We start from the raw sequence: 17,908 nt of genomic DNA on the forward strand, positions 1-17,908 counted from the left end.
GGTTATTATTTTTTAGAAACATAAGAGCACCATAGTGTTTCATAATTTATGACATTTTGTGTAAGCTTTCAATGAAAAAAAGACACCTAGACTAGTCACACAATTGCTCCTTCATTACCAGGTATCTTCATTGCATAAAAACTTATATATATATATAAGTTATATATATATTAATATATATATTAATATATTAATATGTGTATATATTAATAATTAATATATATAAATATATTTTTTAAAATGTTCATAGTGTTGCTAGATTATAATAATTCATTTGAGAATTTGGTCTTAAAAGATTACATCATGAGGCTATGAACCTGAAATTACCCATGATATTCTAATTAAAAAACATCTCTCTGGATGTATAATTTTCCTTGATAAATAAAATATTATCTTAAATTGATTGAAATTTTACCATAGATCTAATCTTTTCTTTGACCTATAGCCTTGACATTTTAAATTTGATTTCATGTTGTAATTACATTAATCACATTTTTTTTTTGCCTCCAGGTTAGCTGGTATGTTCTTTGAGGTATAATCTTATTTAATTTTAGTACACAGTGACAACTGTAAAATGTATTACCAGTTCTATACTTTATATTGATTCATTTTAATTAAACATTATTTTGCCTTTTACAAGATGTAGTTTAAACAACAACAACAACAACAACAAAAACTCCTACATTTTCCTATATTTATAAACTATGGTTTCCAATGGGATCTTTATTTTCATTTAAAGACTTTATTTTGTTTGTACTTTTCTAAATTCTTTTGAATTGGAAACAATAGAGGTTTTTATATAGGGAATTTTAAATGAAAACGTTCTATACATTTCTGCTATTTCAATATTGAGGTATTAAGTGTGAATTCTGAGTCTATGAGTAAGAGTTCTCTTAAGGGCCTCTTTTACTTCTTTGTTTCTTAGGCTGTAAATCAATGGATTGAGCATAGGAATGACTAGTGTATAAAACACAGAGGCCATTTTATCAGTTTCAAAAGTATGGCTGGATTGGGGTTGCAGGTAAATAAACAGCAGTGTTCCGTAGAACACAACCACTACAGTCAGATGAGAACTGCATGTAGAGAAGGCTTTGGACCTTCCCTCCTTGGACTTCATCCTGAGAATTGCCACAAAAATGAACATGTAAGATATGAGTACAATGAGGAGGGAGGAGAGTAAATTGCAGCCTGAGAAAATTAAAATAATCAATTCTAATTCACGTGTGTCAGAACAGAGCAGAGATATCAGAGGGACACAGTCACAATAAAAGTAACTGATGACGTTTGAGCCACAAAAGGACAGTGTGAATAACTTAACTGTGAGAAGTAAGGACACAAATATGCTGTAGAGATAGGGTACCAGTACCAACCCGCAACGTACTTTTCCTGCCATGATGATCGCATAGAGAAGAGGTTTGCAGATGGCTACGTAGCGATCATATGCCATGGCTGAGAGGATAAACAGTTCAGTAATGATGAAAATCTCAAAGAATGTCAGTTGCACAGCACACCCTGTGTAGGAAATGATATTTTGCTGCATAACAAAATTTACCATCATTTTTGGACCAATAACTGTAGAGTAACCAAGATCCGTGATTGATAAATGTCTCAGGAAAAAGTACATAGGAGTATGTAGTTTCGAGTCTAAATGAGTCAGAATAATTATGCCCAGATTGCCCATCAGTGTGACCAAATATATGGTTAAAAATATTCCAAAGAGTGGTGCCTTGAGGCTCGGGCTGTTGGTGAGTCCCAGGAGAATAAATTCAGTAACTTGTTTCCTTGCAGTGTGGTTGGATTTCTCCATTTGGCTCAATATTGGCAATCTGTGCAGGAAGTAAGTTTAAAATAAGTTATTTCTGAGATGCTTTTATTTACAGCATGCCGAGTAAGATATGGCTTCTTCACCTAAACCAGTTCTGCTCCATTCAGGAAAAATATAGAAGACAACATTTGTATCTAAAATAAAAAAACAAACAAACAAAAAAGAAAACCTATGGTACAGTGGGCTTTAAAGGGGGAAGAATAATAAAACAGTATTAAATAGTGTGATTTTGTTTTCATGTTTTGTTCTATGTTTTGAGACTGGGTCTCGCTCAGAGTGGTCTAGAGTTTGTATTATACTGTCTCTGCATTAACAGAATCTTCTGTAGCTTTATCTGACTTCAAATTAGCTATGTGGCTGAAAACAGTCTAGAACTTCTGATCCTGCTGCTTGTACTTGTGAGAGCTGAGAACTGGGATTATAGGCATGTGCCATCATATTCAGCAATAAGTACTCATTTTGATAAAAAAAATAATATCTACTTCATTTGTTGTCAAGTTTTTGAATTATGTAAAAAAGTTTTCTTAGTTTATTTTTTTTAATTTTCAAGTTTAAAAGCACACACATCCTCACACATATATAAACACAGACACACTCCAATATATATGTATGTATATATATATATATACATATATATGTATATATAGTGTACATATGTATATAATATAGAAATAGAGATAAAGTATCTATATCTGTGTATATAACTATAGATATAGTCTATAGATATATATCTATAGACATAGACATAGATAATAGATATAAATAATGGGAACTCTTTTTTTTTCTTCTAATCAAGTCAGACACATGCTTAAAGAAACACTTAGAAATACTTTACATACTATTTATGACAGTCACATAGCAGTTTCGACATTTCTAACTGTGGATGAATGTACACATCAGCTTGTTTGCTAACATGCAAAACCTAATTCTAGAGACTTAATTTAGAATATCCTAATATCTCAGTTTGATTTTTTGATGCTTGTTTGTTCTTCATGTTGAATCACTATTTCTAATGACCTCTGAACTGTACATTTGTCTTCTGTGAAAACATGGTGCTGAATATGGTGACTGTTCTTAAACACCTGTAGAAATATTATGGAAAGAGACTCCTAAAAGATTATAAATTTGAAGAGAAAAACTTTATGTGCTGGATATACTTTAGTCTTCTTGTAGACATTAACTCATGTGATCCTCTCAGTAAACTAGGAACCAGTCATCTCTTTCCCACTCATATAGGATTCAAACAAACTGAGGCTTAGAGGCTGCAATAATTTTAAAAATTATTCTTTATATAAGTGCAAAAGTTAAGATATATATTCCTCATACAACATATGAATATAGTCTCATAAACACTATATCATGCCACCTCTTCAGGAAAGTCAACCATAGTAAAGATGGGATATGAGGCATAAGTAAACCCAGATGTATAATGAAAGAAAATGATTCTTGTTAAAATGGATGGCTGAGGAACAAGGCTGTGTGCTTAAAATGACCATTCTGAATAATGAACAAAGACTATTAGAAACTGCATGAAAGGTCTTCCCTGGGTACTAATACCATTAAAATTTATGCCTTTGGTAATAACTGAATTTAAGTATGTCTTTAAAACCTATCAAAACGCACTGTTCCTTCTTACCTGTGTGGAGACCTTTCTTAGGAATCTTGCTGCTGTGATCTTCTTAGTCTGTAACAGAATAGATTTAAGTTCCTTTCTGGCCCCATGGGACTCACTGTATTGCAGTTCAAATACGAATGGATAAACAAATTGTACATGATTTCCTTTGGGATGGTAGAGTGTCTTGTGCATCTAATAATTATTCTTTAAATATAATGTAAGGAAAAGAAAAATACTTCATGCATTAGGCTAATGTAGCGTATGGACCACCCTATATCATTAAATGTTGAAAATCACAAACTTAATGACTTTTGAGCATCTTAGACTGCTAACCTGATATAATTATTAATTTTACTATTCTTTTATAACTAACAAATACATTCATATATTACAATAAATAAATAAATTGATTCAGAAAAACACCCTGTGAAATACACAATGTTTCTAATAAGAAACTAATAGTGAATTGTGGTGAATTATGGCTCATATATTTATAACATAGTTAATCTATGTCTGATTTCCAGAAAACTGGTTTTGATATTTCTCCAAGTATTTTTGCTTATATAAGTTTTTCAGAAATTATTTTTGCTATGTAGGTCTATAGAATTATATTTTTTTAAAAATACATAGGAAAGAAAACTCCCGCCAATGTTTCCTCCAATGTTATTTTGCCTGATATAATACCTTGTTTTCACTAGGATAGACCTATAAATTTAGTTTGTGTTAGAGAGATAGCCTTGTTTTTCAGATTAGTGAGGTTATTCCTGTGGTTTTCGCTCCTGAATTCCACCAAATTTTTAATGAAGAAGTAGCACCAATTTCCCTCAAATTATTATTTTTAAAATGAAAATGTAGGAAATTCTTTACCTTCAGTTTAAGTGTCAATGTTATTTTAAAATGAAATCAGTCACTGATACAACAATGGTAATTATCTGTAGACTAATATCCTTTAACACAGTGTAAAATTTACAACAAAATTCTAGCAAGTGCTGGGAATTGACTCAGAGAGTGAAGTGAAAGTGCTTGCTGAGCAAGTGTGGCAACCTGAGATTAATACTTCAATATATCTCTGAATTAAATGTCCAGAATAGATAAAAATTCTGACCCTGATCTCCTGTAGTATCACTGCTGCTTTAGAAAGGCAGAGAAAGGAGAATACACAGAAAATCACAGGCTAGCTAGGTTGCCATATGTAGTGATAGCCACAAAAAAGAGCCTTTCTTAAATAAACTAAAATGCAAGGAAGGACATCTGAGGTGTTCTTGAGATCTACACTTAAGCATTGTGGTAAACATATACATGGAAGATTTCACTCATGGTTGCATTTGCATACACACACACACAAACACACTGTGCTAAAAATTAATTCAAAATGTCATCCATTATTTTTCATTTTTCTTAGCTATATATAAACATTTTAATTATGAATTAATGGTGATCAAAGTGAAATGTTAAATTTAATATTATTCATCGTGTCTGGTCATGGGTAGTAATATGTCAATTGGGAATGTCACTGTTTTTGTGTTTTGTTTGGTTTGGTTTATTTTACCGATTAAAAGAAGCCTTTGTATTGGGTTTATTACAAGCCTTCACTTTGAACTTACGATAATAAATTAAGTATGCAAAGATACATATTAATTTCTCATTGTATACTTTTGAAGAAGAGAATAACTTACTTGATTTTTAACAATACATATTACACATATAGTCACATCAGATTTTGTTATATTTTTCTTTGTGTTAGTCACAATTTCAAAGCAATAATATTTTGTTATAAATATAATTTTGCAGTTACGGTTAATTCGATAGTGATCTTGAACATACATTGAATACTTTCATGATCTTATAATACAGTTCTTTTGATATGGAGGAATGTTTTATAGCTAATAGGCATCCAGGACTGTGACAGCATTGGCCAATAGGTTAAGTGTTTCCATTTTCTTATATCTGAAAAGATATTCTACAGTTTACATTTCTATTAGTTGACTTTTTGTCTCCAGAAAAATAGTTGTAATAAGTAAAATTAAAAAAAGCTTGAGTAACTCAATTGTAGTAAATCAGTTGAAAACACAACAGTTTAAATTGATATTTGATATGTGGCAATTCTGTGTTTGATTTCCATTCCTAAGGCAGTTAATCCATGAAGACAATGAGTGTTCTAGTTTTATAAGGTTTGGAGAAAATTGAGTATATTGGTTTTTGTTGTGTAGGGGGGCACTGGCTTATATTTGACTTTCCAGCAAGTCTGGCAAAACAACTACAGTCTCCAGTATTATATTGTCAATCACCTTGCTATTACATGTAAAACACACTTTGAAAAATAAATGGAAATATTGAAAATGAAAGTGGATATGCAAAAGATCTTAAGAATCAAGGAAAAAAGTGGAGTGTTACTCTTTTGCTGTGTATACACCTAGTAATTTGAAGTTAAATTAAGTCAGAAACTGGTAATGACAACCGAAACAGACAAAACAGTTAATGTAAGCAAACTCAGAACCAGCTCAATACACAAAAAAAACTGTTTACTCAGCTGGAAAACAGTCCTTCTGAAATAGGCAGAGATCACTGAAAACAGTATGGACCATTCCTAACTACAGAAAGGCCATGGGAAGTGAGTAAGATATCAAACTAACCTACATTGGAATGGTAACTTCTCCCTGAGTGCTGAATCACTGAACATGTACATATTTCATGTTTATAGTATGTGTCATTTGGTGTTTTAGAGAATAGTATGTGAAGTGTTGTATTCTTTATCAACAAGGGAATTAGAGATGTCAGACAGATTATAAGATGAATATGTATTCTAATGTATTCTTTATCAACAAGGGAATTAGAGATGTCAGACAGATTATAAGATGAATATGTATTCTAATATAATATGGCACAAGAGTGGGATCAACTCCTCAAACCTTTTACCTATGTGATCATCGTTTTCTCCATGTGCCTCTAACCCATCCTGGAAATTAAACTCCAGGTAGTCTTTTCTCCTGACTGCTAACATCTTTCTATTCCTTTCTATCATGTTTACAAAATTGCAATCCCCTCATTCCTTACTTCCCAAGTGGCCCCTTTCTTCAATTAAGAAACTGTATGCTGATGGAATTTGGTCACTGGGAATCTTAAAATTATGGATAATACAAAATTTTTAAATTACAAAAGTTTCCTTTTGTGAAAGGCAATTGTTTTATATGTTTCATGAATTTTTTTTCATTTCAGTGTGCACAATAGCTCAGCATAGAAGAGCAGACTGGTGCTAATTAGTCTTAATGTACTATGGGGTACTGTCTTTCCTGTCATACCAATTGCAAACATTTTTATTATTCATACACTTCATGACAAATGGAGGAGAGGAGTTTGATCAAGTGAGCACAATTTTTTTTTTGAAGTCTAAACTTGGAGTCTGACGGCTTTTCTCTTTATAAGTTCAGGAATTTCCAGTATCAGGAGCCATTATATTTTTACTATTATTACTCTTTTGTTATTGAAGTCTTTTATACCCTTAAATAAACTTGTTCTTTGATAATTTCATATATTTATTAAAATTATGACCCCTGAGCCTCTTTAATTTTCCTCCCAGTCCTATTGTTCTATGAGTTTCTTCATTATATCCATTTGTATTTACTTATTACATATTTATTATGTTTCTTTAAATATATTTAAAATTAATATTTTTGAGATTATAGTTCTTTACTCAAAAACTTTCCTTAATGTCTTCCAAAGTCAAGGTCTCTTTTTTCTTAATTGTTATTACATTTGTGTGTGTGTGTGTGTGTGTGTGTACATGCATTCGCGTATACTCCTAAACACACAAATACAAACTTATCAATCTGTATATTTCTTCTATATTCTATAATATTAACTACACGTTTTCATGCCTGAGTGTATAAGAAACTACACATTTAAAGTCTTACTATCATGGCTGACTAAACATGGCCTGAATGAGACGAATACATATTTAACTCTAAGTGGGAACATTCACAAGGCCTTGGATCCAAACAAATGCTTAGAACAGCAGGAAGTATCTTCCCCAAAGAGGTCAAAAAGAGGGCCTCCAAATTGAGGCCCACTGAATTTAACTATGGTCCATATGTGACCATAGTTTTTGTTTTTTTGGATGAAAGTATTGATTGGCACCTAGTAGATTGGATATATAAATAAAGACAGACTGTTAAGCGTCAAAGATAGAAAAAAAGGGCTGTGACATGCAGTTTTCTACCCAGTACAGTTCTGACATTACAGACACAGTGCCTACTTACAAGGGGCCTACAAAAACTGGGCCTGATAACAGGACATCATAAATCTGGGAGCTCTTGAGTTCCTAACACTCTCCATAGAACTATTAGAAATAGATAATTTTTTTTTTTTTTATAAAGGCAGGATTTCATTATGTAGACCAGGCTTACTAAGAACTCATGTAACATACAATCAGTTTTATTTAGTTTTAATTCATTAAAATTTATTTTTTACTTATTGAATTTACATTCAACTTGTTGACCCCTCCACATCACCGCTCCCAGAATCTTTTCCCCATCTACCCTCCACTTGTCCTCTGAATGGGAAGAAAGCCCCCTGGGTATCCCCAACCATGAACCATCACATCTCTGTGAGGATAGGCACATTCTTTCCCACTAAGGTCAGACAAGGAAGCCCAGCTAAAAGAACATATACCACATACTGGCAACAGCTTTTGGATAGCTAGTCTCCACCCACCTGCTCCAGTTGTTCAGGACCCACATGATGACATAGCTTCCTCTCTGCTACATATGTGAGGAGGCCTAGATCCAGCCCGTGTATGTTCTTTGGTTGGTAGTTCAGATTCTGAGAGCTGCAAATGTCCAGGTTAGTTGACTGCATTTTTCTTCCTATGGAGATTCTATTCCATTCAGGGACTTGCAATTCTTCCTACTCTTCCCTATGAGTCCTCAGGCTCTAGTCACTGGTTGTGGGTGTCCATTATCTGTCTGAGTCAGTTGCTGGTTGGAGCTTCTCAGAGGACAATTTGCTCCTATCTGCGGCCATAACATAGTATCATTCATAGTGTTAGGGACTGGTACTTGCTCATGGAATGGGTCTCAAGTTGAGCCTGTTATTGTTTGCCATCCCCTCAGTCTTTTCTCCATGCTCTGTCCCTGCACTTCTTGTAGACACGATAAACTGGATCGAAAGTTTTGTAGGTGGGTTGGTGTACTTATTGGTCAATTGTGGTTCCTGCCTGGCTACAGGAGGGGGCCTCTTCCAGTTCCATATTCCCAATGTTGTGAGTCACAGCTAAGGACACTCACATAGATTCTTTGGCACTTCCCTTAAACCCCTTCTCTGTCTTGATTTGAAGATGACTCACCCCTGCCAGTGTCACTAGCAGATTTCCATTCATTCTCATGGTCATCTGAATATCCCCCCTGCCTCTCCCAACACCTGATCCTGACGCCACCCCCCCCCCCAGCTCCAATTCACTCCTCATCTCCTCTTCTACCCATCCCTCTACCCCTGGTGACAATTTTATTACCCGTTCTGACTGAGATTCAAGCATCTTTGTTTATGTTTTCCTTCTTGTTTAGCTTCTTTGGGACTGTGGGCTGTAGCATGGGTATCCAGTATTTTGTGGCTAATATCCACTTATAAGCGGGCACATACCATGTATGTCCTTTTGGGACTTTTTACCTCACTCTGGGGATATTCTTAAGATGTATCCATTTGACTGCAAAATTCATGATGTCTTTGTTTTTAATAGTCAAATTGTATTCCATTGCATAGATGTACTGTGGCTGCTTGTATTATGATAATTTTGGGTCCCGAAAATTGTTTGCACAAGAATCCACATGTCTGCACATAAGACACTACCCTCAGTTGGTTCTGATTGGTAAATAAAGTTGCTGACAGCTAACGGCTGGGCTGGGCAGACAGAAATGGGACTTTTAGGAGTTCTGAGCCAGAGACGGAGGAAGGAGAGGGAGATAAGCCATGCCAGGCCTGAGAAGGTGTGAGACAGTGAGCATAGCCACTCTGTAGGGGCCAGGGGATAGTGGCCCAAGAAGACTACAGGTCTGGGTCCAGGGCAGCCAATATGGAATATAGGATTTACTAACTAATAAATTGAGAATATCAGAGTTTCTTTATCCATTCTTCAGTCGAGGGAGGTCTAGGTGTTTCCAGTTTCTGGCTACTACAAATAAAGCTGCTATAAACAGTTGAGCAAGCGTCTTTGTGGAATGGTGAAGAAACTTTTGAGTTTATGCCCAGGAGTGGTATAGCTAGGTCTTGAGGTAGCACTATTTCCAGTTTTCTGAGAAACCATCAAATTAATTTCCAAAGTAGTTGTACAAGTTTGCATTCCTACCCATAGTAGAGCAGTGTTCCCCTTGCTCCACATCCTCTACAGCATGTGCTGTTACTTGAGATTTTAATCTTAGGTAAATGGCCCACTTTCAGTTTAGAATGTGGTAAATTCCCCTGTATCAGACTGGTTAACGCTGTGATAACAGGTTTTGACAAAAACTCCCAGAAAGTGCTCATTGTGATTCTGCTTGTTAAATAATTTCCTTGGTGGCTGAAGCTGATATAAAATTATTTGCAGTATGCAGAATACCATGTCTGTCTTTCTGTCTTTCTTTCTTTCTTTCTTTCTTTCTTTCTTTCTTTCTTTCTTTCTTTCTTTCTTTCTTTCTTTCTTTTTGTGGATGAAACTTTATCTCTTATTTTCTCCTTGTGGAATTCCATTCTGCAAATTATTAGCAAGCACATTTATGAAAAATTATCTTTTCCATCTTCTTTTGCCAGAATTGGCTGAACATGAAAGGAGAAAATCAAGAAACTCTACTTTCCATTCCTCCCTTTTCTCTCTCTCTTCCTCTTTCCTCCCTCTGTCTCTTGTTCTCATTCATGCCTATATTTTGTTCTTTTTGTTCTTGTTCTTTTCCTCTTCCTCCTTATCCACCTTCTTATCTGTGTCTACCTTCTCCTCCTTTTCTTCTCCCCTCCTCCTTCTCCTCTTCCTCCTTCTTTTCTTTCCTTTGTTGCCTTTTTCCTATTCTCCTTTTTCCTCCTCCTTCTCTGCCTTTCTCCTCTACCTTTATTCTCCTTCTTCCTCCACCTCTTCCTTCCTCCTCCTCCATCCTTTCTTTCCTCCTCCTTCTTATTTTCCTTGGTATATTTCTAACTATTTAATGTTAAATTCTGCTAACACTGTCTCTGGTCCATTTGACATATGCTACTCAAGAATATTACCTGGAAGTTCTTGGTAATTTCACTACCTTAAATACATTTTTAAACTGTAACAATGAAATATACTATTTAGCTATATAGAGTCATACACTATACAAAGGAGAATTGCTTTACATTCTATACAAATCTGTATACATAGTGAGTTCCATGGTGAGCTGAGATATAGTATGGGTTGATGCCTCAATAATAAGAAAATCATTTAAATAGTACAATATCAAATTTTGTCAGCCTATGTAGCTACAGCTATTATTATTTATGATAATGCTATTTATATCTGTATATAGTTATCAATTAATTTAGCAAATCACTTCTTTTTAGGTTGAAGAGTGAATATAACAATACTTCTAAAAAATCTGGTAACTAGTTCTCAAAAAATGTGTGTTTACATGAAAAATGACAATGTTTTGTTTGGAAAATGACACTAAACAATTATGTGAAAAACACAAGACAAATTCCTGTACATGGACTCACTGTAACTCTGAGGAGCTAACACCATCAAAGGATAATTGTATACATTAAGTAGAAATAAATGAAATATATATATAATCAATTGATTTGCTACTGATGAGCTCAGCAATACAGTGATATGAACAGTCAATGAGAATCGATAAAATCATATTTGTATATTGGTTACTATTGAGACAAATAAACATATTGAAAACATACAACAATTATTTTAATATGGTCTTCTTACAGAAAGATATAAAAACATACACTCTATTAAGTGGTTATCATATCACTGTAGTTAATTTAAAATAATTGTAATACTGGGCAGACAGTTCACAAATAAGGCCAGCAAAGAAATACAAGCAAGCACCTCAGCTTATTTATGAATAGTTTAGAGTACTTATCTTAAACAAAAGGCCCCTGGTTATGAAAAAAATGGGTTGAGAGACAAGATTTTGGTACAGTAAGGGTCTTTGTATTACTGAGTTTAACAGAATTATACTTTGAAATGAAAATATTGACATAGAACTAATGTGGTAATTGTGTTTGAAATAGTCATTATTTTGGCAAAGTAATAAGAATTTCATTTTGTTTAAACAAACATTATGGAGTACAAATAAAAACTACTATATTGAAAGTGAAGATTAAGTCTGAGAAAAAGCAATCACATAGACAAATGAACACAACAGGGACAGGCATCTTGAGCTTTATTTCAACAGATGATAAACATACAAACAGATCTATACATACACACACATATGTACATATACTTATATGTGTTATTATTTCCCTTTACACCTCATTGTGTCACTAGCCTTAGTGCTATTGTCTGTGTGAGTGTGAGTGAGTGTTTGTGCGTGTGTGTGTGTTGTTTTCAAGTGATGGTATGTGGGTCTATATTCTCTCAACCCTTCTATAAAATCAACTATTATAGAAAAGTCTCATTTACTTCTCTTGAATTTTGTTTTCATTATTAATCTATGCATAGCAGTAAAGTTAATATAAATATAATACACTGTTTAAAATTACATTAAAACTTCTTTTTATGCTTTCTGAATACACATGGAGCAAGCATTTAACTAGAAAAATTTATATTTTATGAGAAGCCAAAGAAAATAATTTATGCAAATTATTCAATGTCCTTTTCAGAGCATATTTTACATCTTTGTTTCTCAAACTATAGATCAAGGGATTCAACATGGGGATCACCAGTGTATAGAATATGGAAGCCACTTTATCACTTTCAAATGAGTGGCTGGAATTAGGCTGGACATACATAAATATCAAAGTACCATAGAATACAATGACTACTGTTAGGTGGGACCCACAGGTAGAGAAAGCCTTCTGCCTGCCTTCAGTAGAGTTCATCTTCAGAATGGCTATGAGGATGAGCATGTAGGACACAAGGACAATCAGAAGAGAGGAAATTAAATCAAAGGCTGCCAAGATTAGAATTATCAGTTCAACTTCATGTGTATCTGAGCACAGCAGAGGTAATAAGGGGAGACTGTCACAGTAGAAATGACTGATGACATTATAGCCACAGAAAGACAAAGTGAAAATCTTAATTGTGACCAGAAGAGAAACAAATGTGCAATAGAGATAAGGAATTGCTACTAATATCCAACATAACCTTTTTGACATGATGACAGTATAGAACAAAGGCTTACAGATGGCCACATAGCGGTCATAGGACATTGCAGATAGAATAAAAAGCTCACTAACAATGAACACAAGAAAGAAAGAAAGCTGTGTGGCACAAAGTTTAAATGATATTGTATTTTGATCCACAACAAAATTTACTAACATTTTGGGTCCCACTGATGTAGAATAACCAAGATCTGTAATAGCCAGATGTTTCAGAAAAAAGTACATAGGTGTTTGCAACCTGGAGTCCACTGTGGTGAGGATGATCATGCCCAAGTTTCCCATCAGAGAGATCAGATAGATAATGAGGAAGAGTCCAAACAATGGGGCCTGAAGTTCAGGGCGGTCAGTGATGCCCATCAGGACAAATTCAGTCACTACTGTAAGGTTGTGTTTCCCCATCCTGGTTTATTAGAAAACCTATTTAGAGTACAGACACCAATATAGTTATCTTATATTGTCAACTGGCAGATATTAGTATACAACATTAGCATATACAATACGTATTCAAAACTAAAATAAAAGAAATTATGATGCTATTATAAACTCACTGTTCTCAAATGACAATGTGTTTCATATAGTTAGAGATGCAAAGTTAATTGTGCATGACACTCCATATTAATTTCTATTTGTAATATGAAGATAAGCTTTTATTACAACCAATGGATTGAGACTAAGTAAACTTCAGTGTATCTCATTATATACAATATTTTTTTCTCAATAATAGCACGTTATAATTTTTTTATTTTATGAAATATATAGAGAAATATCTCTGAATAAATGCTAGAAAGATATAAAAACAGATTATAGTTAGACAGTTGATAGATTTATAATAGCTGTATGGCAAACATAACAGCTATGAAAATATAAGGCAAATTTTTGTAAAATTTCTAATAATATTCAATATTCAGCTGGAGAATGCATATCTAACTACAACTTTAGGACATTGGGAGGTAATTGAAAGTCACTATCTGAGAACAGCTTAGGGCATATAGTGTAATCTTGTCTCAAAAACTCTCAAAACCAAAAATAAATGCTCAAAATATATCTCTATATCGCTATACCTCTATATCTCTTTATCTTTATATGTCTCTATATCTCTATATCTATCTCTATACCTCTCTATATCTCTATATCTCTGTATCTCTATATCTCTATATATCTAATCTATATATCTATATGTGTATATGTCTATATATCTATATATGTATCTCTATCTATCTATCTATCTATCTATCTATCTATACATATCCCTTTTTAATGTTTGATGTGTAATTATAGTCACATAGAAATCCTAGTTTAGATAAAAATATCAGCATTGTAGTTAACATCACTCGTTTAGTCAAAAACTTGTTGCTATATATTTTAAATATCAGTAAAACCCGCTATTTCAGTATAATCACCTGAAACTTTTTACACCTATACTTTTTACATTTCAATCATCAACCCACTACCATGTTGAATATATGTATAAATATAAGCAATAAACAATATCACATTGCTAATCATTTTTATGAGAATGGGAAAGTTTCAGATGATTTTCCTCAGGACATAGTATCTGAATTGTTCTCCCACTCTTCCTTTTACAAGACAAGATATCATGCACCCTAATTGTACTCACACTTTTAACAACCCTCTTACCTCACCCTCCTGAGATCTATGTTTTCATATATATTCTGTTAACACTTGACCTTATGCTGTATTTTGTATATAATATATTTAAATGTAATTTTGAGAATATACCACAAGAACTAAATAAAATATATTATAAAAATATTTGCAAAATTCCTGGATATTATGTAAAATATTTTGTTACTATAGGCAGTAAAAATTTCTTCACATCATAGTTAATCAAATAGGGCTTAGCTGAATGCCATAATTATCAGAACCTGAACAGAATATGAAGTAGAATGTATGTTGACAGAGGAGAGTTACTATTAAATTAGTAAAATTATGATATTTAATCCTTTACAACAAGAATGAAAAATATGATTTTGATGAAAATTATAGTAAAATCCATGCCTGGTAAAACATGTGCAAAAAATGAATACATAGAAATTAGCATACATAATAATGTAATACACACTTAAATTATTTAAAATATTACTTTCCAGTTTATAAAACTGCTTTCCATTTGCCTACTATGTCTTCAGTATCACCAATATATTGTGCAGAAATATACTCCAGGAAATATACTTCAGCAGTCTGAAATGAATATGCTCAAGGATTGCAATAAGAAGCAATATAAAGCTAATTATTTGTAATTATTTGAAGCAAAACAATACATTTAGTAAGAAGAAAACTATTTGCACATTTATCTTCATTAATTTTTTAAGTTAGTATATAACTTAATGCATTGCATTATGACATATTTATACACATAAGTAATTATTCTCTGATCTTTTTGTCATCTTAGCTACCTTTCCTGCATCTCCATATAAAGCTCAGGAGGATCTCATTTTCACTGTCCACTGTGTTCTCATCATTATGTGAGAACAGAAGAGGGTGCTCATTTTCTTGTTAAAATCTGAAAAAAGCAATGACCTTCCTTTCACTAACTTTGGACTTCTATGTAAGAATCAGATAGCCTTTTAAAATTTTACCACGAATTGGGTCACTGCCATGTTTTAGCTCTGCACCAACACTTTATTCTATGAAGAAATTTTAAGTTTGTCAGATCTCACTGAAAATCAAGGAACCTTTGGATATTCTATGTACCATAACATTGTATTCTTAAAATTGACAATCCTATGATCTTTGTTTTTAATAAAAGCAACAATTTTGACATTATCAGAGACTAGACACAGACTAACTATTTGTAGGGAACTAAGAAAAATTTCCTCATGCCACTTTGGCATTCACATTTTTATACTTTTCTGTTTTTTATTCTCAGTTTTTTTCAGCTTGAGGTAAACATATACATACATAACATATTTATGTAGGTGAAAAACATTGATATTTTAAGAATATATTTTAGTTTTTCTTTAAAATATATAAATATAAAAAGGTTCATTTGAATTTATAGGAGAGAAGTCATATTATAGTTACATTTGGTGGCAGGAAGCACTGAAAATTGAATAATAAATGGTGATAATTTTTTGTTTCTTTGCTATTAAAGTTAAATAATACATATATCACTGAAACATTGTGGGTGTCTCTGATACATGATACTCAGCTTTACCTGTGAAGATCCTCTATCTTGTGTGTCATGTGTTTCTCACATGGAAAAATTAACACAATTTATATATTCTCTCATCTTTTGATATTCTCTCTTGGGAGATGCCAAGCAATATTTTAAATAATCCCAGAACATTTTAGAGTATAAATAAATGCCTAGAGGATGTTCATTAAATGAGTGGAACTTGTATTCATTAGTGTATAAAGATTTAGTACAAAAAGTACACCCACCCATTCACCCCCCCACAACCCTACACTCCCCCATATACACATTTCTCTTTTTTTCCTCTTTCTCTCTTTACACACACACACACACACACACACACACACACACACACACACACACACGTATGTATGTATGTATGTATAACAATTTGAAATGTCATCTCCTGATAGTTGTATGAAGAGATTTCAGCCCAGACTAGAAGCCTGACATCATACATGAATTAATATTTTTATAAAATGAACAAAAATGTGTTAAGCACTTTAATGTTTATTTTAACAGAATTTGAAGAAGTTACCACAGCTTAGCAACAATCTTGAGTGCTTACTAAAGAAATGAAAAACAAAACAAATGAACAAAAACCAAACAAAACCAGAAAGAACAACAAAAAGAAAATTTCCAAAATCTTCAAGAATAATAAGATTTATAGTGATTTTATTTAATTTACTCACATTTAATGTTAAGATGCAAGTGTCTAAAAGACAAAGGCAGTAGCAGTGACAACCTAGTAAACTTTCAGCAGCTGAGTGAGAAGGTCAATTACCAGCTTAAAGAAGCCTTTTTTTTTTTTTTTTTTTTTTTTTTTTTTTTTATCATTCCATTCGTTTACATCTCAAACAATATCCCACTTCCTGGTTACTGCTCCACAAACTCCCCATCCCTCAACCTCCCTCACCTCCTCTCCTTTGCTTCTATAACGGTGCTCCCCCACTCACCCACTCTTTCTTGCCCCAACCCTCCAGAATCTCCGTATGCTGGAGCATCAAACTTTCACTGGACCAAGGCCCTCCCTTCCCATTGACGTCAGACAAGGCCATCCTCTGCTACATATGTATCTGGAGCCATTGATCCCTTCCTGTACACTGCTTGGTTGGTGGTCTAGTCCCTGGGAGCATTGGGTGGTTTGGTCAGCTATGGGGTTGCAATCTTCCTATGGGGTTGAATCCTCCTCGCTCTTCCAGTTCTTCTACCAGCTCCCCCACTAGGGTCCCTGAGCTCAGTCTGAGTTGACACCAAAGCATCCACATCTGTATTGGTGAATTGTGGGCTGACTCTCCCAAAGTACAGCCACAGCAGGTTTCTGTCAGCAAGGAACCTGCCTTGCCTCTTGGCAAAGGCAACAGTGTCTGGTTTGTTGTCTTCAGACAAAATGAATCCCCAGGTGGGGCAATCCCCAATGGATGACTTCCTTTAGTATTTGCTCCATTTTTTGGTTATGGTTCCTGTATTCACCTGACTTGACTTATTTAATAAAATAAATTTATAACTGAGATAAAGAAAAATAACATAATAAAAATCTTGGTTAGGTTGTGTATGCAGATATACACACATAAATGTATAACAATAATACTTAAGAACAATCAATGAATTTGAGAGGGTATCAGGTAATGGGAGGACTTGAGAAGAAAGAGGGATGTGCAAATAATCCAAATTCAATGATGCACTCATGAAATTCTCAAAATGCAAAAATGTATAAAAAATAAAAACATTAACTTTTTAAATTACTAAACTCTCCTAGTACAAATATCAGGGATAAAAGCTAAAGAGGAAATTTATGAAAATGTTCAAAGGGGTCTTTAGGAATTTTGTCATATTGATGACAGATGGTAACTACCCTTATCTGTAGGTATTAAGGTAAGTTTTAGAATATAGTAAGAAATTAAGATGGTTCAGCAAAGAATAGAAGATTCTCTGTTAAGGTCTATGACCCCACTAGCACAGAGAAGCAGATTATGCTTCCAGTATCAGAAAT

At 33.5% G+C, this 17,908-nt stretch overlaps 2 protein-coding genes across 2 annotated transcripts; both read right to left on the bottom strand.

Moving 5' to 3' along the window:
• Positions 1–248: 248 nt before the first annotated feature.
• Positions 249–3,493, bottom strand: Or8k1 (olfactory receptor family 8 subfamily K member 1). Its single transcript, XM_034495538.2, has 2 exons — positions 3,462–3,493; positions 249–1,826 (listed from the first exon to the last, which is right to left on the bottom strand). The coding sequence occupies exon 2, from the start codon at positions 1,805–1,807 to the stop codon at positions 857–859; it is 951 nt and encodes a 316-aa protein (XP_034351429.1). The 5' UTR covers positions 1,808–1,826; positions 3,462–3,493; the 3' UTR covers positions 249–856.
• Positions 3,494–11,798: 8,305 nt separating this feature from the next.
• On the bottom strand, positions 11,799–15,959 carry LOC117703687 (olfactory receptor 8K3-like). The gene is made up of 2 exons (XM_034495465.2): positions 15,937–15,959; positions 11,799–13,175 (listed from the first exon to the last, which is right to left on the bottom strand). Exon 2 carries the CDS (start codon positions 13,155–13,157, stop codon positions 12,198–12,200), a length of 960 nt encoding a protein of 319 aa, XP_034351356.1. The 5' UTR covers positions 13,158–13,175; positions 15,937–15,959; the 3' UTR covers positions 11,799–12,197.
• Between the last annotated feature and the right edge of the window lie 1,949 nt (positions 15,960–17,908).

Source organism: Arvicanthis niloticus, chromosome 2 (assembly GCF_011762505.2).
Source record: "Arvicanthis niloticus isolate mArvNil1 chromosome 2, mArvNil1.pat.X, whole genome shotgun sequence".
NCBI lineage: Eukaryota > Metazoa > Chordata > Mammalia > Rodentia > Muridae > Arvicanthis > Arvicanthis niloticus.